The following is a 23,443-nucleotide window of genomic DNA, read 5'->3' on the forward strand; positions in this document are numbered from 1 at the left end:
GGTTTTTTTTTTTTTTTTTTTTTGATTGAGGGAATGGAGGGTGGTCATCCCGTATTGGCTTTCAAGACTTCACCCTTCACTTCTCTGAGCCTAACTTCCTGTCTAGTTGCTCACATGATGTCATTGTCTCCAGGGTGGATTATTCTAGTGGAGCCTTCTGCTCTGGGAATCATGATTGTATAATCGCTAGTTCCATCGAGGGCTGTTAGTGTCCTACGCTAGCGAGGATAGGAGTCCCAGGGCTGGGGAACTGCCAGTTACGAGAATTTTCTGACCAACCTTTTGTGGACTGTTTAGGATGATGGAAAATCCAACTTTTATTTATTTTTTGAACTTTGGTAAAAAGGAAGTAGGATGAAGAGTTCAGAAAGACCAGTGAACTGCTAACAAGTTACATCTCAAAATGAAGTTGCCCGCTTTGAGCTGAACTTTGAGTTTGTGGTGGGGTTTATGGGATTCTTAGTTTTCCTTTGTGTCAGACAGACATGGTCTAATTCCTACCCCTGAGTTTAGAACTTGCCCATAATCACTTTCCTCAGGAGAGCAAGACTGAGTTCACAATAGAAATTCTTTACAAGGTCCACGTTCTTTATTTCTTTTCCCTTTTTGGGGAGGAGGGAGGAAGGCAGGCTGGAGAGTTTACTGCACATTAGTTTATAGGTTAGTTGGCTGCCCTAAGATACATATTACATTGTAGTGAGCATGGTACACAGAAAAGGGGGTCACAGAAAAGGGGGTCAACTTCTGCTAGGTCAGGCTGCAGCTAACATTTAAAGGAGGAGATTTTGGAATAATGGCTGCTGTGACCAGCCCTGTCCGGAGAAATGAACTCAGCTGGGCTAGTGGTATTGAAGTCTTGGTCCTGTTAGCAAATTGGAATTTATTTTTTAATAGTTAAGGTTAAAGTTGGCTTTGAGGGCAGAAACGTACAAGTGACTGATGCGGGGGTGGGGGGCCCTTAGTTTCGAGTCCTCACAGCGTCTTGAATCTGAATCTGCATTTGTTAACCTTGTTTTCTAGTGGAACATGGCCTCTGGGTCCAGTCGGAAATGGCCTTTGTATCTTCAACTTCAGAACTGCTAGAGAGTGCTCTAGGGTAACATGCATCGTTAGTGTGACAAATGTGTCCTCTGCAGTCTTAGAATATCTTTAAAGTTGGCGTGTTTACTTTTTCTTCCAGATTTCCTTAGGACAGCAAATCTCCCCGTCCATTCAGGGGTGGGCTTGCACCCATTTCTTTTCCCTGTTAGTGCTCTGCGGTTTTGCCTTGAGACTTCTCCAGAGCTGTGCTCTAATCTTGACTTTAAACTTGCTATTCCGCCAAATGAAATTTTTCGTGTTTGTTCCTGTCTTAAGTGAATACCTTGGCTTGAATACTTGTTAAGACTTTTTTTGGGGGGAGTGTCAAAAACCTGTGTACTTTTATGAGATAATGCTGGCTAAAAGTTCCTTAATTCTAGCACGCATTTGAAGAACAGCATGTATTTTAATTCGAGCTGATAATTTTTTAAATCCAGCATCAAAAGTTCTACTTAGTATCACCAAAGCAGGATGTGTTAAGGTGCCTTTTTATTCTATCTCTGGGAGTGTGTTTGTTTGAAATGTGAATAACCTACCCAGATCCCCCACTCCCCCAGGAGTATGAAAAGCACTTTACAAGTGTTACTGTTTGTGTAGCTTGGTCAAGTGGCAGCAGATCCGAGGTAGACATCCCCAGTAGACACAAGGATCACATCCCAAATATTTGTAAATTGCTGGTTTGTAACACAGAACATAATTTTTCCATTGAAAATTGTCTCGTTCGCTGTGGTTTGGTGCCTAGGGCAGTCACCAGAAACCCATCATCCGTGCCACAGGTTTGGAGTGCCCGGACACTGTACAGCTTTAACTAGAGCCCTGGTAGTTAAATTCTCATTGTCTGTCAATAAAAGAGTTGGGTCCCAGGAAGCAACTTCTCTCATACCCAGCTCTCTAGAACCAAAGAGGGTACTTTTAATCTGCGGTCCCTAAGAACTAACAGGAGGGAAGTCGAGTCTGCTTCAGGGCTGCCTGCAGGTCACCTGGGGAGGCCCCTAGGTGAGGGCAAAGCTGAGGGCCAGCTGTGGCCCTGCCCTCTCCTGGGGTAAGGAGGTGGCAGGGATGTGGTTCCTGTGCAGTTAGTTATTGGGAGGGGTGAAGGAAACAGCGGAGGACTATTTTAGCCTTAACTACATTTGTGCACATGGAGGAGAGAACAGGTCTCTGTGGGTTGTGCACTAAAAAGTAGGGACGAAAAAAGCGGGGTTTCCCAAGTGCATCTGGCTGTACGGAGTTCTTAATGTGCCGCTTCTTAGAGCGACTTAGTCGTATGTTTTCTAAGACTCAAGATGATTGCTGTGCCAGGTGAGTCCTGTGCTGGAGAAGTTGGTGGATTCTTCGTCACTCAGCTGTTTTGGGAGGTGGTGTGCTAGTGGAAAGAACGAGTTTCCTGAGGCCAGTGTGACTGGCTATGGGTCTGGCATAGACAGAGGTCCCGAGGAAGGAGGAGTGTTAGTGCTGGTGAGGAATGTCTGGAGGTCAGTGGGGCTGGAACAGTGAAAGCAAGTGGGGGAAGGGCAGAAGCCAGGCCATGCAAAGTCATCAAAAGTCACCAGAAGTCACCAAAATGCTCTCTGCTCGTCAGTAGCCTTACTAATTACTGGGTGACTTATACTTTGGAAACTACCATTTTACGTCATATGCAGTAGATGAGTTTCCATTTTGTTTAGGTGTTAACATCCTTAGAGGTCTTAACAGTTGGTACTAGTATAAAATAATGCATTGGGCTGCTTGATTTAAGTAAAGTACTTTATAATTTATTCAGAACAAGCTTTCCCCCAGTTGTTTGGGTACAAATGCTGGAAAGTTTTTAGAACAAGAGAATAATGAAGCCAGCTGGGAGTTGAGGTTGGTTTAGTTGCTGTCTCTAAGGAGATTTTTTTTTTCCCTGCGATTTTTCTGAAGGAACAATGCTTATATGCTTAATTTGGGCCACATGTTAAACCTGGACCACATCCATTTGTGTGTGTACATTTCTTGCAACGACAAGTGTGGGTAGAAGCCCAAGGTTGTTAATTATGGGTACATTAGATCTCATGCATTAATTCTTAGAACAGTGTCCTGACAAATTCCCAGGAAATTAATTCCTGAAGGGATTTCATATCTTTTATCAGTGTTTCATAGAAGGATTTTTAAAAGATGGAGTTGAGAAAAATAATTCAGATGTTTTCATCTTTATTTTGATCTCAGCATGTAAAACTGTATTGTGTAGGGTCTTGGAACTGGGACTTAGTGGCAGAAAGTAGCTCATTACTTTGCAGGTAACATTCTTTTTCTTCTTCTTCTCTTTCTTTTCCTTCCCTTTTGTTGTCCCAGCCATGGGGCTCTTTCTCTTGGCAATGCCCCCACTGGTCATTGATGGTGTATGAGAAGGTGGAAGTAGCTGAGATTGGGTATACCTGTGGGTCCTTTGTGCCTTCCTCATAGCTGACTCAAGACCATTGAGGGACAGAAGCCTGAATTTATGCTGATAGCATTTCCTCATCTTTAATCCTGACAGGGTGACATAGGATTCATTTATTCCCCAATAATTTCTTAAGCAGAAGGACAGTCAGGAGGGGCCAGAGCTGGAATTGGAGACACCACGAGTGGAATGGCACGTTGTTGGAATCCCAGAAGACTGCTGGCCATGACTGCTCTCCCTAGGGAGGCAGCAACCACGCACACTCTTCTCCTGTTATTTTTGTTAGTTTTAAATCGTGTCATCTTAGTTTTGATTTTCTCTTTAATCTAAAAATAATCTAGATGTTAACTAGTTTTTGGCTATTTACGAATAAAGCTGTTGAGTATTTGCACACACGATTTTGTGTGGACTTGTGCATTCCTTTTTTTCTTGAGTAGATATGGAGGAGTGGAATTGTTCATTGAATATGGTGAGCATGTAACTATGGGGGCTGTCAAATTATTCAGAAGTGGATGTCCATTTTACATTCCGACCAGCAGTATATGAGAGTTTCAGTTCTGCGTCCTTGTCAACACTTGGTCTTACCAGTCTTTTTGATTTTAACCATTCTAGTGGGTTTGTAGTGGCATCTCAGTGTGGTCTTAATTTCCATATCCCTGACTCATGATGTTGAATATCTTTTCATGTATTCATTGGGCTGCCTAATGATGTTGAACATCTTCCATGTGTTTATTGACCATTTGGACAGCCTTCAGTAATGTCTATTAAAACCAGTCTTTTGTCACGCCCTCCCAATTCTTTTGGGGAGGGATCATCTTAATGAGTTTTAAGAGCTCTTTATGTCTTCTGAGTACAAGTTCTTTCTTACATATGTGTAATGTGTACTATGAATATTTTTTCCCAGTCTTTGGCTTGCCTGTTCATTTTTTTAATATGTACTTTGATCAACAGATACTTTGAAATTTTGATGAACTTGTTCATCTTTTCTTTTTTTTTAATGGGTTGTGCTTTCTGTAGCTTAAGAACTCTTTACTTATGTTAAGGTTTCTCGGCCTCAGCCCTCTTGACATTTAGGCTGGGTAATTCTCTGTTGTGGGGGCTGTCTTGTGCATGGAGGATGTTAAATTGCATCCTGGCCTCCACCCATTAGATGCCAGAAGAGAACCCCCTTCTCCCACCCCAGTTGTGACCAAACAGACGTTTGAAATGACCCTGGTGGACAAAATTACCTCCAGTTGAGAACCATTGGTCAACTCAAAGGTCAAACAGATTTTCTCTTATGGTTGTCTAGAAGTTTTAGAGTTTTAACTTTTATGTTTAGCCCTATGATCAATTTTTGGGTTATTTTTTATATATGATGTGAGGAGAGGCTGAAAGTTTATTTTTTCAGGAATATATCTAGTTCTGTTTACTAACAGTTTATGTAGGATGCTTATAGTTGTTTTTGAGATTGAACTGTAATTTTCTTTGGCATGCTGTTCTTGGCTGAGTTTAGCATCAAAAATATGTTTGCTTTGTGGGAAAAGCTAGTAGCTTTTAGTGTTTTGTATGCTGTGGAACAGTTTTGTATAAGATGGGTGTTTTCTCTTCCTGAAATTTTGGTAGCACTCACCAGTAAAACTCTCTGGGCCTGATGTTTTTGAGAAGGTAGAGTACAGTGGAGGGGGAGTTTTGCTTATGGTTTCAGTTTTACCTTCTTTATGTGTCTAGTCAGATTTTCTAGTTTTCCTTGAGCCAGTGTACCAGAATTCTATATTTTCTAGAAAATTGTCATATTAATTTTGCATTCGTGTATAAATATATAGTGTGCTACTCTTACATTTTTGAAAATACTCTTTGTATCTGTGGGTAGATTTTAAAGAAGTTCTGATGTTTGTGCATTTTGTCTTCATATTCTGTAAAGATTTAGCTATCCTTTTTCCCAGCTCGATCACTGTGTATTTTCAATTTTATTAATTTCTGCTGTCTCTGAGTAACTGAGTCGAAAAGCTTAGATCTTTTATTTTACATCATTTTACATAATACATGAGATGATTTTAAAGCTATATGTTTCTTTGTTCCAAGGACTGTACCATTCAGAGCTTTGTTACATAGTTTTTTATCCTTAAATTCTAAATGGTTTCTTTCAGCACCCAGAAGTTCTGACTATTTCAACTTCCTGAACCCACTAGTTTTTTTAGAATCGTTTTCCCCTAGGTGAATGGCTATCCACCCTCCACCCCCATTGTGGCTAGTGAATGGGGTGGAATTTATTGACATTTCCCTTGTGGCCTAGCACCTGCTCAAGTTGGGAGTGTTACTGTGTTTGGAAAAACTGTTCTCTGTTTGGGTCAAACTTTCTGTAATTGTGCTGTTCAGCTTTTCTTTATTGTAACTTATTCTTTGTCCCGCTTGACTTGTCTTTACTACTTTGTATCTGGCTACCACTTAGAATCCCAGAAGAAACACTTGTCTCCCGTCTCTCCCAGCTTAGCCCTTCTGTTGCTCCTGAGGTCTTAAACTTTTCTGTTGTTGTTGTTTTTAAGTTTTTATTTCAAAACGGTCTCCAGTTGATGTAGTGTCACAGCTGCTTGTGAACCCATCTTTGTGGCTGTGCCACAGCTTTCATCATTCCCAGGAAGACACGCTGTAAAACTCTGCTCCGATTGTTCTATTAATTCTCATTCCTTGGGCCCGGTTTCTTTTGTTGGGAGTTTGTCCTCGTTTTCATGGTGTTGGCGCCCTTTTGGTGACTGGTGATTCTTGATTGTGGTCTTGGCGGTAAGTGTCCTTTTGGACATTTGTCGCCTGTCCTGGTGCAGCAGCTGTGCAGGGTGGGGCTGGAAGCACTTGGCTCTAAATGGTTTCCGGGGAGGTTGGGGGATGGGCGAGGCAGGGCCTCTGGCTGATGGGTCTCTGCATCTGCTCTTCCTGCCCTCCCAGGTATCACCCCCAGCCTGTGCCTGCCAGGAGAAAGCTGATAAACCTGAGTTGATTGTGGTTGGCCAAGTGCAGTGTGTCCTGCCTGCAGCTGGAGACAGGAGAGCTGGAGTACTGAGCTGGCTCTGGCAAATCTCCTTTCTCTGGATCTCAGTTTCCTCCACGAGAGAGCGCAGTGGCTGTCCTGGGTTTGAATTTGGACCCCTCCCTTTATTAGTTATTAGGTCTCAGGCCAGTTACTGGTCCTAGGCCTTAATTTCCTTTTGTGTCAAATCAGGGCGCTAGTCAAATTTTTAGGGTTGGTTTGAGGATTCAGATGCATTTCAGTGCCTGTCCCGTCCTTAGTGTTCATAAACAGTGGTGGCGGTGGTGATTACTTTCTTCTGTAAGTTAGACTAGTTGCTGCATTATCTTCGTGATATTTTTAGCCTGTTACTCTGCACCCCCTGGGTTCTCTCTTAGTGCCTTGGGGTTTCTGCCTCAACCAGAGTGTGTTGCTGCTTTAGCCGTTTTCTACATTGGCACTCCACCGAAAGAGTCTCTTTGAGAAAGAAACGTTTCCATCGTTTGAAAAAGTTTAGAAACCACTGGACCGTGTGATTCTCAGGGTCCATTTTGCATCCAAAATTCTGTGGTTCTGAGGTATGCATCCTTCAGGATTCCTTCAGTTGTGAGTTGCAGAAAGCCCAACTCAAATTCCCTCAAACAAGGAGGAGCTTGATGATAGGAGGTGTAGGCTTTGGGTGGATGCCAGATGCCATATGTCAGGCTGGCCCTGGGCCCCTTCCTGCAGTTTTCTTGGCGCTTGTCTTCCTTCCTGGGGTGGCTGCAGTTCCACCTTCCAGGGAGAGAGAGAGTCTCCTTGTTCATCTCCTGTTGGAGCTAAGAAGCCCCGGCTGACTTCTGCGTGGGTGTCAGTGGTCAGCAGGGGCCCCTTCTTCGCCCTCCCTGAGCTTCCCTGGCTGGGGGCGGGGTGCTGGATTCCAGGCTGTGTGTCGTAGGTGGAACAGGGCACCAGAAGGCAGGCCAGGGGTGGGGGGGATGGCCGTGCAAGCACTTCCTCAGCTCCCCTGTGCTGCCGAACTTCAGCAGCTGCTGGCGAGGATTTTGAGGTGCCCAAAGCCCTGTGTCATCTGCCTATTTTCGTCTCTCTGTTAGCCAGTGCAGGGGGCAGGTTGGTGTGAACCCTTCACAGCGGGGGCGGGGGGAGTGCCGGTCGCTCCGGTCGCTCCAGTCCCGTGAGCATGAAACTTGCCCTTCAGAGCAGCTAGAGACCTTCGGAGGGATTCTTCTGTTAGCCCGTGCTCTTAGATGCGGGGCAGCTGTCCTTCAGTAAAGGGGCGGAGCTCAGCTTCCTTGGGTGGAGGGAGCAGATCCTGACAAGCCTTACGGTTCACAGTGGGCAAGGAGAGTTGGAGGAAATTAGATCTTGAAGGTGTTACTCTTAGTTTTGCTTTAAGGTATGGAGGCAAAGACTGTGGGCTGTGGGAACAGCACAAAGTGGCCTTTGAAATCTGGTTGCCTGTGGGCAGCCTGGGAGGAAAGCTTAGGAGCCTTCTTTTCTATCAGAGCCTTTGTGTGGGAATGCTGTAAACATTCCACACGCGTGTGTGCGCAGGGAGCCCGCTCAGGAGGAGAGGCACTGCTGGATTTTGACTGTGTGTAAAATTCATTTGTTGCCGTCTGTAGGTTCCCCACTCTGAAACCAGTTACACTTGGTGCAATGATACTTTGTACTGAAAACAAAAAACTCCCCCGACACTCCAGCTCTTTGCCCCTGGTCTGGAAATAGAAAACCAAACCACCAGAATGGAAGTGCTGAAGAAGTGGATTCCTAGAAGTGACAGGGGTGCGTCTCCACTGAGTCACCCACATTGTGCCTCTGAGCTCCTTCGCCTGCCGTGTGCTGTACATGTGTTCCTCACCACAGACAAAGTGAGAAGCCACGGTGGTTCTCTTTTCTGTCTTTGTAGAGTTGGCCTTTGGTTGACACTGAGGGTGGGAAGAGCTGTGGGCGGGGTCCCTTTTTAAGGAAGGGTGCATTCCTCCAAGGCCTTTCTGTAAGATGACGCACAAGCAGAGACCTCGAAGGAGGTGTCTCATACTGGGGACCACGTATCACATGCTCTGGCAGAGAGCTCGCTCATGTGGCTAGGACATGGCAGAGGGGCCGTTGTGGCTGGAGCAGCAGGAGTGGCTGAGGGAACAGAAGGAGAGGGCCGGAGAGAAGGTAGAGAAGCAGCTGGGGGCCAGGTCCCATAGGCCATTATAGTGACTCTGGCTTTTATGCCAAGGGAGGTGGGAGCCCTGGGAGGATTTTGAACAGAGGAGTGACATAGGGTGGGGGTGGCCAAAGGGGAAAGCTGGGACTTTTTGATAGACCAGGTAAGAAGTTACAGTAGAGTGGACCAGGGTCGTAGCAAGTGGTGTGGTGAAGAGTGGTCAGAGTGGGATATTTTGAAGGTGGAGCTGATGGATTTTCTGATTTTGTGTAATTGGAGTTGCTCTTTTCAGAGATGGGGAGAACTATGGGGAGGGCAGGTTTGGGGGAGAGAGGGGGTTCGGTGTGGCCATGTTGATGTTGAGATGCGTCGTAGCATCTGAGTGGTGAGGTCGAGCGGGCAGCCGGAACTGTGCCTGGCTCTGGGTTGAGGGCAGTGCCTCGGGCTGGGAGTGTCTGTTTGGGAGCTGCTGTTGCGTAGCTGGAAAGCACTGGAGTGAGTACTTAGGGAGCGGAGGAGGCCAAGTCTGAGGGACCCTGTTTTTAGAGGTCTGCCGGATGCCGGGGAACCCGTAGGGGAAGCTGAAGAAGAGCTGCCAGGGAGATGGGACAAGAACCAAGAGAGCACAGTGTTCTAGAAGCCCAGGGAAGGCCCAGTTGTAGGAAGAAAGTGGTTGGGTGTGTCGAACGTGGAGGACTGAGAAGTGACCAGTGGACTCGGCCGCGCGGAGGTCTTCAGTGATGGCGACACAGGTTTTGGTGGGGAGGCGGGTGAAAGCCCAGTCGGCTTTGAGGGGATGTGAGAGCATAGGATGGCTATGCTGTGTTTGCTGTAAAGGGATCAGGGTCATGGTTGGTGTTGCGCTGGCGTGTGGGGTCAAGGGGGAGTGTTGTAAAAAGCAGGATCTCTTAAAACAGGTTGGTACGCTGAAGGGAGTGATCCAGCACAGAGAGAAAGATTGGTGATCCAGGGTGAAGGGACAGACGGAAGGAGAAGAGAGAGGACACAAACCCCGGGCGCTGTCCCCAGGTAGGGGACAGTTCTGGCAGCCAGGGCACCACGAAGGGTGGGCCTTAGTGAGAGGAGTGTGTGAGGATGGTGCAGGTAGACTAGTAGATTTGATGGAAATGCGGAAGTTTCTGTTCTAATTTCTATAGTGAACCAAGAAGCAGGATATCTGCTGAGGGTAGCAGTTTAGCAAATGGCCGCCTTTTCTCTTCAGGTCACGTTTTGGTTGGTGATGCTTCTCCTGTGGCCATGTGGTGGAGGTACGTGTGCTCTGAGGCAGGACAGGCCTCTTTCAAGTGCTGGCTTCGCCACTTTCTCAGCTTGTGACAGAAGGCAAGGTCATGGACCTCAGGGAGCTGTCATTCTGTGTCTGAAGTGGGGACAGCACCTACCTGGAGAGGTTGCGTGAAGTTGAGGGACAGTGTTTGCAGATCATTCAGCAAAAGTGCGGGGCACAGAGTTGCCCAGCAGATGTTTCCCTTATTCTTCAGAAAAGCTCTTGAGGATGAGGTGAGATAATGCTGTTCTTTTGAAATGAATTCATGAAGGTGATACCTGGCCTGGCACTAAAGGGTGCCCTGTGTGTGCGTGTGTGTTTCCTGTTCCCAGTTGGTGTTAGGTTTTGCTGAGCTGTAGGTGCCAGCCTGACATTTGACCCCAGCATCTTCAGAGCAGAGACTTTTCCCCTGTGTCAACCGCACTGGCCTGGTGAAGACTGGGCACCTGATGGCAGCCTCATCGTTGTCACGCAGCTGAGCGGACTGCCCAGCAGCTAGGAGGGCAGACTTCCCTAATGGTTCGGTCTCTGAAGGAATGGCACTGGGGCTGGGAGGTTTTTCTGGGACACTGGTGACAGCTTACGAGGGGACCGAGCGTTATGTTTTGAATTCTGTGCCGTGGGCTGCTGGGTTGGCTTTAAAAGCAGTTGAATTCAGGCATCCGTATAATTAAGGAGGTTTAGCCTGGAATCCATCTTCTCCTTATGCTTATCCGAGGAGCAGAGTCTGTGAACATCCAGGTAATTTACTCTGATTTTTAAAAACTCCTCACAGAGGGTTTAGGGTTGAAATACGGGCCTGCATCCTGATAGCGTAGGGTTGACCCAAGCAAAAGTGCCACAGGCGGAGCAGAGGAAGGACAGGCGGTCCTTTCTGAGAGTTTTGCGTTGTGCGGAGGCCATTGCCAGTTCACTAAGAATTCCACACCTTGCACGGCAGTGGAGCCTCCTTAGGAAGGATATGTCCTGTCCTCTTGCCTCTGCTCCTCTGCCGGAGTTCCAGATTCGTCAGGCCTCTGTTCTGGTGGCAGCTGGTGGCTGCATGGCCCAGGCGTGGGTAGGTCCAAAGTGGCTGTCTTGTCCTGAGAGATCCCAGGAGGCAGCAGGTGTTTGCATGCGTGTCTGTGTGTGTGTGTGTGTCCTGGGCGCCCCCGGCCCCCCGTCTCTGGCTTGAGCTCTCCCAGCTCTGTGGAGATGGCCCAAGACAGGGGCCTTCCCCCTCCACTTCCTGGCCAGTGTTACGTGACATTCCTTTAGGAGGCTCTAAGCCAATATACCTTTTTTTTTCTTTGGTAAACTCCATTTTTAAGCAGCCTGAAGCCTTCAGTTGATCAGATGAAAGCCTTAAATCCGAGTCCCTCAAAAGTTCCAATGTTCCTGGTCGTGCTTTTCCTCCCAGTGACTTTGTGCAGCAGCTGAGTTTCACAGATGAGGAAGTTGGGGCTCGGGAGATGAAGCGTGTCCCACACAGCTGGTCAGGGTGGGGCGGGAGTTGGAGCCATGTCTGTGGGCTCCTTCCACTTGCCGTGGCACCTTTCCGAGTGAAGCTCACCCCCCTCTCTATTTCACATGACCTCTGTGAGTCACTCGTCGTGCTGGTTTTAAAACTTCACTGGGCCACCCCCCTGCCCACCCCCTAGCTCCTTCAGTTCTGGTGTGGACTTAGAGCCTTGCTTCCAGCAGATTCCTCTCTAGCCACCTGGCTTCTTGCTCCCAGACCCTGGGTAACCACCCGGGAAAACCAAAAGCTAATGTCTGGCACTTTCTTGCTTTATTTTTTTTTTTTTTTTGGTTCAGGCCCCATATCTTTATCCACAGCTTTGTGGGTTTGTTAGAATAGGAAGTGAAGTACTTCCTATATAAGCTTTTGCCATGCTGTGTCAAACTCATGTGTCCCCTGGCCTTGAGACCAGGGTGCAGATTTATCATGCCCAATCGGATCCTTCTCTTGTAGCGTCAGCCACAGAAAGTTGTTGACAACAGTGGTTGCATTAAGCTCTTGACATTCTGCTGCAAATGTCCATTTTGGAAATCCTGCCTCTTTCCGCGCCCTCCTTTCCCCCTGCGTCCCCCCCTTAACCCCCCTTCGTAAGTTTAGGAGACTGTTCCAGATTTTTGAAGGTTAGCGAGCTGGATATACGAGCTGAGAAACTTTCTGGTAATGATAAGGGGCAGAAGTGAGCCAAACGATTTCCTGAATATTCTGCAAGAGGACTTGGATGCAGGCCAAAAGTAGGAAAATCTTTTTTTGATGTTCAGGTTGGAAAGACTTTGTTCCTAAAATTTTAGGTTCGCTGCGCACTCTGGATTCAGAAAAACGTTCCTCTAGCCAGTTACTGTGCTGTATGAATTTAGCCCACGTATTACTGAGCTTTGTTCTTTTTTTTTTAAGAAACCAAATTATAGATTCACACATGCTTATTAATTTTATTACCGATTCCATCATACCTTTATACTGCTTTATAAACCAATAATTAATTGTAGGGCAGTAATAAAAAGTTTAATAGCTTCATGACCATTACCATAACCCCAAGACTCATGGAGTGTGATGGAACTAAGGTATATTTCAAGAGTGTGGCTTTGTGGCAGAAAGTGTGAAAAAGAGCGCATGAGGGTTCATGGGGCTGTTTTGTGTTGGGGGAAGGAGCTCAGTTTTCTAAGATTTTTTTTTTCCTTCAAGAGGTTGGACATATCCTACATTTTATAATGGAGTTTTACATACTTTATTTTAGATGTTTTAAAAATATTTTAAAATGTTTTAAAAATGAAAGAAACCCAAATTCTATTTTGCAAGATACTGCAGTTTTGCAGATATTCAGTGATGACAGGAAAACCAGAGAGGTGTCCCAGGAAGACACCAACCTCAAATAGTTCACACATTTTGTCCAGTTGTACCTCTCCGCCTTTGTCTTTTGAATTTTCTTCCTTTCGGACAGACATACCGACCGTGTTCAGTGCAGATGGCCCTGTGTTTCTTCATTAAGCTTTCTGGACTGTGGGCAGTTGTGTGGGTCAGATGGCCTTGCCGTGTTGTTGCTGCTGCTGGACGGGTGTGTTCTTGAGCGGGACGGGTCCTGCGCGTGGCGTTGGCTGGAGCAGTATTGGGAAGGTAGAAACGCCGTCCTGTCTCGGGCTTGGTTGACAGTGCGCTGCTTGTGTGCCGCCTTCTCACTGGTAATCTGCCAGCACCTTTCAGGATATTATGAAATTTAAACCAAATGAGGTTAAAATGGAACCTCTGTGCCACTGAACAGACACAGACTGACTGTGGTCGTCCAGGACACTCTCGGCAGAGGCCGTGGGATTTGCAGTCAGGGGCAGACAGTTTTAAGCTGTCTTTAAGGGAAGGAATTGGCCTGTGTGCTCAGTTTTTATGGTGAAACTAATTGCCCAGGTTTAGGGCATATTTCAGGAGCAGAAGTCGCTTAAAATCAGATGTCTTAAAGTCATTGGCCTTGTGTGTGACCTCTGCCTCTGCCCCTGTCCCCTGCTGGATCTGAAGGAGTGACGGTGGGATGTGTCCGAGTCGCTGGTGACACTGTTGGGCTCTGGGTTGGGGTATCAAAGGGCAGCTCTCTGCTGAGCTGAGGACTCATTTTGAAGGAGAGTGAGTCAGAGATGTGCGTCCCTCTCAGTGAAGTCCTCAACCAGCTTGGATCCACCAAGGGGGCGAGGGCAGCTGTGGGAAGGGGGCTGACGGGAGTGATCTCTTTCCTTAGAAACCAGTGGGTGAGGGAAGAGAGTCTGCAGAACGTGGCACCTTTGGTGCTTGGCAGTTCGAAGCATGCAAAAGAGCAGCAGAAGTGTCAAACGTGGAGGAGAACTTGAGTTTGGAAAGTTACGGTCTCTTGGGCAGTGTGGCACGGGGCAGCTTGCGTCTCCCACAGGTTCAGGGTGTTTCCTCAGGGGCCAGCCTCAGGTGGATTCGCTCCCGCTGGGAGTCTACGCAATGCGGGATCTGTCATTTTAGTGGCATTTATTGTGACAAGATTTATTTTATTATTTTTTTTATTTATTTTTATTTTTATTATTTTTTTTTTAAAGATTTTATTTATTTGACAGAGAGAGAGACAGCCAGCGAGAGAGGGAACACAAGGAGGGGGAGTGGGAGAGGAAGAAGCAGGCTCCTAGCAGAGGAGCCCTGATGTGGGGCTCAATCCCATAACGCTGGGATCACGCCCTGAGCTGAAGGCAGACGCTTAACCGCTGTGCCACCCAGGCGCCCCTATTGTGACAAGATTTAAACTAAAGTTCTGTGGACTGTTTTGTCAGTTGCAGTGTTGTAACTGAAACTATTTTCTGGGAAGTTAAAAAAACTTTTAAGAATTGAAAATAAATGAGGCAGTTCATGTTGGTGGTTAAACACTTGTCCTTGGAACTCAGATATCTGGACCTGGCACGTTTCATAACTGTGTGACGTTGGGCAAGGGATCTTCAGAGCCTGGGAATCTTTGGCTCCTGGGCCGAGGTGCTCAGGATGGTGGAAGAAGGGTGGCTTTGCTGGGAGAGCTGTACCGTGCTGCTGTCCTGGCCCACCGCAGCTTTCCTCCCCAGTGTTGGGCGCGGGGAGGCCATGCCTGCCCTGAGGAGCTGTGCAGCTGGGGACACCTAAGAAGCCCCAGCATTGTGTGTGGGCAGTGCCAGTAGTGCTGGCGTCCCAGCTGTGGATTCAGAGGACTTCCTGGGTCTACACGTGTATCTAGAAGCGTCAGGTGTGCATTGAAATGAACTTGGATTTTTTGAGAATGGGAGAGGTCCATTGGCTTACTTACTGCGTTTTACACTCTGGAAAATGGGGTAGAATGGCAAGGACCTTGCTTGTGCTTTTGCTCATTTTCAAAGCCAAGGTTCTCACACAGATGGTGCCTCCAGAAGAGCAGTTCTACTGGGAATGGGCTGCCTCTGGGGATGTTGGCCAGGTTTCGCAAGGCTGGGAGTGTGGGCAGGGCTGCCGGGGGCTGTTTCCCATTGACCAACTGCTTCTTTGGGCCTTTGCGGTTCTCCCTCTTCCACCTCCTTGTATCCCGTCATTTCCCTTGGAGGGAGTGGGGGATAGTGTAGAGCTGAAGTGACCTGGAAGACTTTATACTGGTTTGAGTGTTAGAGATTCAAGGAAATGCCCACTGGGCTCTCATATCTATCTTGCTGCAAGAGATCTTGGTGTAGTACACACATCTAAAACACGCATCCATGTACTGTTGTGAGTGTGTGTGTGTGTGTGTGTGTGTGTGTGTTTGTAGACTGCATTTCTACATGGCTTGCAAATATTTTCTTCCAGAGGTGTGGTGTAGTATAGATTAGAAATATGCTGTGGTCGTTCCTTCATTTTTAAGTGATGTGATGAAGGACTCTACACCCAGGTGTTTGAAGTTGGCATTGTGAGTGGCGTTGAGGGTGCCAGCCTGGAGGGGCTGCCATGTAGTAAGTTGTTCTATCAACCCCCAGAAAAAAGCCAGCACTCAGATACTTTCATAGGATCCTTCTCACTCCTCACTCCCATAACCACTTACCATTTTGATAAGTCTTGACAAAGCAATTATGAAATGCAAATGGAGGAAAGAAAATTGAATAGAGCAACATTTTTCTTTCTAGGTACACTGATTTCCAGATAATCAAGGCAATATTCCCCATTTTCATTTTTTTTCATCTCTTTTCTCCTCCCTAAACACACACTCTTTACAACTACCTTGTTTAAATCTCACCTCTGCAAAATCAACAGTGGATTTCTGTTTTTAAGAAAAGTATAACATTTTAGGTACTGTGTGGATTTCTTTAGAGTTGATTCCTAGCAGTTGATTCATTCTAAAATGATACCTTTATATACCTCTCTCATATACTTAGATTGTGAAACACTTTCATGCCGTCACTATTAAGGCTTTAGATTCGATGTCTAATATCCCAGAAAAACATAGTCATGGCTCTTAAGAGATTTGCATTTTTCTTTAATTAAATGTAATTAGTAGAGAAGTTTTACTGATACTCTGCAAATAAAAACACTAACTTTAAATTTCAAGGAAAGATCCACACAATGTGTTTGAGTGGCCTTCCTTGGTTTGAAGCACAAAATCAAAACTGCATCTTCGAATCTGTGAAGCCCCCGGTGTTGCTGGCCTTCCCCATTTCCTGGGCCTCCCCCACTGCTGCTCTCCTCCCCCAACTTGCTACAGCCACACTGCCTTCTTCCAGAAGGGTGCTAAGTTCATTCCATCCGCAGGGCCTAGCAGTGGCTAGTCCATCCACTGGAATATTCTTCCCTCCATATCTTCCCCTGACTTGCTCCTTTTTGTTGTTCGAGTCCCAGGGCAAATACTATCTCAGAAGACTTTCCAGTCTAAAGTAGGTTCTTGTTCATTTCCCAGCACGCGTGATTTGTTTTTGCTAGAGCACTCAGCATACGAGTATGTGAATTTGTTTACCTGTTTATTTTCTGTCCCCGCACCCCCCCCCAGTACGTACTCCAGAGGGGCAGGGATTTTTCTGGTCTGCTTTGATCATTGCTGCACCCCTGAGTGCCTCCACAGGAAGTCCTTAAATATTTGTGAAGCAAATGAATAAAGGTTAGTGAAGGTCAAAGGAAACGGGCCTTTATTGATGATTTTCTCATGCCTGGTAGTACTTGAGTTATTTTCTTTTGCCTTTAGCCTTCCTGCCTTTAGGAGATAACTCTAAGGGGTTACTGATAAAGAAGCTGAGCTCAAAATGGGTGGTTACAGAGGGAAGAAGGGTAGGGGGATGGGCGAAATGGGTGAAGGGGAGCAGGAGGTACAGGCTTCCAGTTCCCGGGGCTAAAAGGCACAGCATAGGGCATGTGGTCAGCGGTATTGTCATAGGCTTGTCGGGTGGCTGATGGTAGCTATACTTGTGGTGAACGCAGCATAAGGACTAGAGATACGGAATCACGGTGTTGCACGCTTGAAACTAAGGTAACATTGTGATACTTGAAAAAAGAAGCATCTTTCAGTGGTAACTGCTTGAGCCTGGCTTTACCTCCAGGCCAGCACTGTTGGAGCACACCAGCCTGTTTTTCAGGTTTCCAGCTGTGGCTCTCAGAACTAGGGGAGCATTCTGCCACCCCGTCTGAGTGCTTCCGTGTACTTATGTCCCTTGCTGCTTGGCAGGTAAATTTGATCAGTCCCCCAGCCCTAGGTTCAGGAGAGTGCTTGGCTCCTTGCCTGGCAACAACCCCACTTTTGGGGCTCCTCCCTTACTGGACAGGGCTATGGGGGGGAGGGGAGGGCTGCCTTGAGGCAGGGAGAGCCATGTTGCCTAGTGTTTTGTGCGTGTCTTTGTCCCACGGCCCAGGGCAAGGGGGACTCTGGGAAGAGCACTGCTACTTCTGTGAGCCAGCGCTTTCCACCATCAAGGTGCTACTGTTTTGGAGAGATACACTCCTACTCTTGAGTGGTCTCAGGGCTTAGCAACCCCCCCCCCCCGCCCCCGACAAACGGAGTAGGCTGAAGCTAAGCAGTTCATATGTAACTTCTATTCAGCAGTGCATTTGAATTAATACAGTATCTTCGCATTTTGCAAGGAGCTTTTTAGTTACTTTCCTCATTTCCTGTCTTTAGCCTTGCTGAGGAAATGACCCCTATTTTATAAAACGGACAAAACATTCTCCCCAGGAAGAGTGGAGTATTGAGAATAATTGTTTTGACAGAACTGACAAACCATTATTTTGTCCAAAGTATGCAGATTGACTCCTGAACAATTAACTCGGTATTTACTTTGCCCAGAGGCTTGAATGGAGAGTGAGTTTTAATGCATGCTAAATGCTTGATGGAATGGATCAAGCTAAAGTAAATTTTGTCTGATTTTGGGTCAGATAGTCGATTCATTGCACAACTTCATCTTGACAGTTTGGATCTGAACTGTAGCTGTAAAAGGTAAAAGCAGAAGAAAATTGTCTCTCATGCTATAACTAGTTTTTATATAACATAAAGTTACAAACAGTCCCTTTGGCTTTTTAGCATTCCAGTGTGATTGGAAGGGTTGCTGTCTGATATTCAACATGATTCTTGAGCAGTTACTTCTGAGAGTTGATATTCTTAAATTGTAGAATTTTTAAATATTTTGATGATGGTCAGTCTTGTGGCAGCTTCAGGGCGGATTGAACCAGAGTGAGGTGGTATTTAGTGGTTTCTCCCCTGGCTTCTATTCAACTTAACATCGTTTGACTTTAGTATTTTTGGCTAATGAAAGTATGTCTTCTAGGTTGTGGTAGTCTTAAGTAAATGTGGCTTGCATGTGAAACTAGGGAGAAGTTTAATTATTGGCAGATCAGTGACAGTGACAAATTGTTTTTCTTCTTTTCTAGTTATACATGGGAAGCTGCCGATACCAAAAATAACATGCATTATAAGATCAGCATCTGTGGAAACGTGGATATTGCCCAGTGTGGGCCATCAAGTGCTGTTTGTATGTACGACTTGAAGGCAAGCAGCTATCATTCCGTGGGTAAGTAGAACTACCCTTAAGTTACTGCATGTACAGGATTCCAGTTTTGCAAAAATGACTATAGCTATCTACACATATGCTTATGTAAGCTTGTAATATGTAATACACATTTTCTGTCTTATTGTGGTTAAAAGTAACAATTTACGTGTGTCCAACGTGAGATCAAATTAGGTTACTTCCATCTAGTGGAATAATAATCATGAGCAATCATGAAGAGTTATGCACTTTTGTATTTATTGATACGGAAGGCTGTTCCCTAGATAGCTAGCTCTGCTTTCTCATGTTTTTCTTAAACCCTGTCTTTACTTTTCTCCCTACTTCACACTAATTTCTTCTAGTGCCCAACCCCTTTGCCCCCTTCTATGTTTCTGCTGTCTTCTGTGTTTCTTTGAGTCTGTATTTATGTGTGCTCAAAGGTGGTCATTGGTTTTAGGCTTACAGTAAAAATTTAATAGTCCTAAGGACTGCCAATCCAGGAGAAAAAACTGCAAACTTTCCTTTTTTAGGGCTCATTTCATTTCCCCAAATGCCCTCCTTTTGGGTTAGGATCCCTTTCTTCTGGTGAGGATAATGGGTTCAAGTTGGCCAACAGTGGCAGCCCTACCAAGTCACATGGAGCAGGAAAGGGGGAGATGCTAAAGGAAGAGGCAGAAGGCAGACCTAAAAGCAGCAGGTGTTTCCCTGGGTTTGGTGGCATGAATGTTCATGGTGACCTTGGACCAGGCAGTTTGAACAGTGAGATGTGATGGTGAAGGACAGTCATGAAGCAAAGACTGTGTGACTGGGGACAGTGTGGTAGCTGGGAGAGGCTACCGGGCAAGTTTTCGGAGTTTGGGAGGGTCACCTTGCTGTGGTAGCTCTGTCATTTTGAATGAAAATTCCTAAACACAGCTAAAAAGGCTTTTAGAAAGTGGTGTTTGGAATGATAAGGGTGAGGTCTGTGTGGCCTGCTGGTGGAGGCAACTTCTGTTGGTTCCTCTCTCTCCCAACAAGGGCACTGTCTAGGCTAGAAACACCAGTAAGAGGGAGCTGAGGCTCCGGACAGAGATCTGAGAAAGCACCAGGTTCTGAACTCTTGGGTTGGACAAATTTTATTTTGTGATCTGCTTAAAAACGTGCAAATGAGGTGGCCAACTTCCAGCTGTTCTATTTCCATGATTTGTGCAGGGAGGCCACAGGTGGGCCTGTTGGTCACTGTTATTCAGGTTTTCAGAAAGAGAAAAGGGATTCTTCCTCTTGACTTTATTATAATATTTGACTACAGTATTTCTGGCTGATGAGAAAGTACAGTGTAATAGATGGATACCGGATGCAGACAAGTGAGTGTCACTAGGAGAATGATTTGTGAAGTTGGCGTGGCTGAACAAAATTTGAGAATGACCAAGTTGGGTTGGCTTTGAAAGCCAGGCAGGAGAGTTGATTTTTTCTGAGATGTAGGTAGTGGATCCATTATAGATTCTTTGTGACAGTAATGGGGGAGGAGATCTGGTGAAATGTGTTTTTAGAAAGCTGGGCCCAGTGGAATAGGAGAGGTTGGTTAAAGGGGAGAGGCCAGAAGGTAACTAGCTGATTTAGAAGCTAATGTACAAGTTGACTGTGATGTCAACTAGCAGTTTCCAGTCTCATTTTACTCCCAGACACACATGACACAGAGACTTTTCCCAGAGCTCCACACTCCCAAAGGGAGAGAATGGTGTGTTAGATGATAGATACTTTCTGCGTTGCCCTGTTCTTTAACTCACGAAAGCAAACTAGTTTGAATAAATGCAAATGACCTTATAGTAGCACAGAGATAATCTTGAATCAGATCTGATTTTGCCAGTTTGTGTTACATAATAGAAATAATGGAATTTGTTATTATAAATTTGTTTTCATAACTAAATAATAGCTAAATTTGTTGTGCATTTATGTGCCAGGCGTTATGTTATTTAAGCAAAATATCTTATTTAGTTCGTTCAACAACTTTTTGAAGTAGGTGACTTCATTTTCCCTTATTTTTATAAATGGAGAAACCGAAGCACAAAATGGATACAGGAGCTTGTCAGAGGTTGCGTGATTATGGATTCGAATGTTGACAGGTGGATTCCAGAGCTTGGGTACTTATTCTGGGCCGTGTTGCTTTGTGAGTCATAGGGTCACATTGGACAGTTGCAGAGCTAAAATGGGAACCCTGATGGGAAATCAGAACTCCTGGCTGTGAGAAGACAACTGAGAAACTTCTTATGAACTTGCTAGAAAGGAAAAAATGTGAATTTTGAAAACCCACAAAAACTGGAGCTCCCAGTAGATCGGAGGACCAGAAGAGCTAGTGTAGCAGTAGATCAAAAAAAAAAAAAAAAAAAAAAGAACTTAAGTATAACCAAAAGTTGGGGTGTAATTTAGCTATTTATGCATTAGGAAACAGCTTTAGACCTCTCCTTCATATCCTATAACAGAAGTTTCAGATCAGTTAAAATTAAAAGTAAAATGACAATAGAACATTGGGAAGAAACCTAGCAAAATAGAAATGTAATGTAGGGGAGGTAGGAGCGTCTCTTAATAAATGATAAGAAAGACAGGCAACCCGAGGGAAAATGGCAAAGTCTGAAGACAGGCCGTTCGCAAAAGAAGAAATCCCAGATGGTCAGTACAGCTTCATTAGTAAGCCAGGTGTAAACGCAAATCAAAGTAATAATGAAATCTCATTTTTCTTCTATCAAATTGGCAGAAGTTTAAATGGTTGAATCATAGAGCATTGGCAAGGAGCCTAGAAACGGGCACATGCCTGTATTGCTACGGGGAAGATGGTTGTCTGTGACTCTTGGGAAGATAATTGTTGACGTGCATTTTATGGTGCCTACAAAGGCTGCCTTTGTACTTAGAAATGAATATTAAGACCTCAACTTTGGTTTAGACAATACAGCATTATTTTTTATTAAAAAAATCATATATTAATTCTTCCTTAGGCAAATGATATTGTTCCGTATATAAATCTGGCAGAGTTTAGCAGTCATTTTTAGGGGACCTGTGAACAACGTTTACAACCTAGTTGAACCATCTTGGCCACCGTTTAAAATGATTTTTGCGTTTTACCTATTTGATTCCCTTTTAAAATACTTCATATGTTTGATCTGACAATTAGAGCCTAAGCACTAATAATTATAAATTCAGTAGTTTAAATTTATAGATATAATAAGCCTGAAATTCTCTTAGATGTTCTACTGCTGTGTCACACGTCTGAATCAGTTGCTCGGTTATAACCTGTGGACTGATTGGAGTTACAGTGTTGAACATGGCCAGTATGTAAAACACCAAATGTGTTCATATTCCTCGTGCCTCCCAAATGTTAATTCTTTGGTAGTAATTTAATTCATCTTTCTGAGGGTTAAAAGCTATAGATTCTGCTTCAGGAAGCCTGTTACCAACCCACAGAACTGAGGTAACCTACCCACCAGGAAAGAGTGTTAATTGTGGTTACTTACCGCCAGAGCCTGGGATTCTGACCAGCTTCTTGCTGGTGACCTGAGTAGGACACAGGTAATCCCGTTGTAGTTGCTGCATCAGGTGCCTTCATTTACTCTAAGGAGGTTGGCCCCTGACTTCAGATGTCATTTGTATTGTTCAATTCTTGTGTGCACTCAGAGAAATCTAGAACAGCCGTCCAGGTTGATTGCTGGATTGAATTTTGCATCTCTGACTCTTAAGATGTGAAAATCTCTTCCTCTTAAACCCTGTATTCTTTCCTTTTCTTAAAACCATATAATTCTTTTTGGATATTTAAGATGATAATCTGGTTGAGTTTTAGATATAACTCATGTTTTTGTCTTATGGTCTCTCCTGATAGTCTGGCAATAGCTGTTAAATTTTAAGACCTATATTCCCATAACCTATTTTTGTAAACCCTACCAGTAAAGGAATTGGCACTGTATATAGATTTTGGTACAAGATGTTTGTTTTGGGTTTTGGTTTGGTTTGGTTTGGTTTGGTAGCGTTGGTAACTGTGGCAAATATGCTGGTACAGCCTCACCGTATGGGAATGGTTCAGTAAATTGTAGTATATTTTATTCTGCTTTACTTGGTTAAGTCACATCTTAAAAGATATATGTATAAATTATATTTTGAAACAGCCAACACTTAATATTCATTTATTTATTTATAATAAATACGTGATGAATCAGTCACTAAAACAGACAAAAATCCCTTTTCTTGTGGAGCTTACATACTAACAGTGGAGTGGGGGATAGACAAACACAAACAGCGGCTAGGTAGTGCGCTAGAACGTGATGAGTGCTGTAAAAAAGAAAAGGGAGAGTCAGGAGTGCTGGAGGTCTCCGGAGTGTGTGTTCGAGAATATTAAACGGGGGTAAGTATCGCTGAGAAAGTGACATTTATTAAAGCAAAGACTTGGAGCTGAAGGAGTGAGTCAGGTGGCTCAGGGAGCAGCCAGCGCAGGGGACAAGGGGGAGTATCTGAGCGGGGTGGGTAACTGGTGGTAGCAAGAATAGAAATCTCTCTTAAAGAGTGTTAATATAAAGAGGAGCAGAAAAAGGAGGCAGCAGCTGGAGGGAAAAATTGGGTAGAGAGGATTCTTTTCTTCATTTGGTGAAGAACATGTGAATAGTACACGTTTAAGGACAGGACACAATAAAGGAGGGAAGGAAAGTGGGTAATGAGGGAAACCTTGCCGGAGCACACTGGTGACTAGCACGGGGAGGGTTGTCTGCCTGTCTGACAGGCTCTGAGAGATGTGTTGGGGAGGCCTGGTGGCCGCGCGGTGGGCCCTGAGGCCGCCTGCGAAGTAGGGATTGCCAGGGCTTGCAGCCTTAGCGAGGCCGAGTTGCGAGCTCGGCTGGGCTCGGCCGGGGACGCCGAGGGTTGCAGGCGAGGCCTGGTGGGCCTGGAGCGCGGCCTGGTCTGGCGGGCTCGGGTGAGCGCGGCCTGGCTGGCAGGGTCTGCAGGACCCGGCGCGGCCTGGCCTGTAGAGCGTGGCCTGGTCTGGCGGGTACGGGCGAGCGCGGCCTGGCGGGCCTGGTGCGCAGGGTCTGCAGGACCCGGCGCGGCCTGGCCTGTAGAGCGTGGCCTGGTCTGGGGTACGGGCGAGCG

At 45.6% G+C, this 23,443-nt stretch overlaps 1 protein-coding gene across 6 annotated transcripts in view; it reads left to right on the forward strand.

The window, feature by feature from the left end:
- Nucleotides 1-23,443, forward strand: part of IGF2R (insulin like growth factor 2 receptor) — a 112,464-nt gene that overhangs the window by 15,851 nt on the left and 73,170 nt on the right. The window contains exons 1-3 of one of the 6 annotated variants that reach the window (XM_034669407.1): nucleotides 9,211-9,352; nucleotides 9,540-9,651; nucleotides 18,222-18,361. In XM_034669407.1, the coding sequence (XP_034525298.1) occupies nucleotides 9,226-9,352; nucleotides 9,540-9,651; nucleotides 18,222-18,361 (379 nt within the window). In that variant the 5' untranslated portion in view covers nucleotides 9,211-9,225. Of the gene's footprint in view, nucleotides 1-7,146; nucleotides 7,308-8,297; nucleotides 8,336-9,210; nucleotides 9,353-9,539; nucleotides 9,652-9,864; nucleotides 9,891-15,920; nucleotides 16,244-18,221; nucleotides 18,362-23,443 lie in introns of those variants that run through there. The other 5 variants (XM_034669408.1, XM_034669410.1, XM_034669411.1 and 2 more) reach the window with 5 other exon arrangements.

The sequence above is a fragment of the Ailuropoda melanoleuca genome, chromosome 10, assembly GCF_002007445.2.
Source record: "Ailuropoda melanoleuca isolate Jingjing chromosome 10, ASM200744v2, whole genome shotgun sequence".
NCBI lineage: Eukaryota > Metazoa > Chordata > Mammalia > Carnivora > Ursidae > Ailuropoda > Ailuropoda melanoleuca.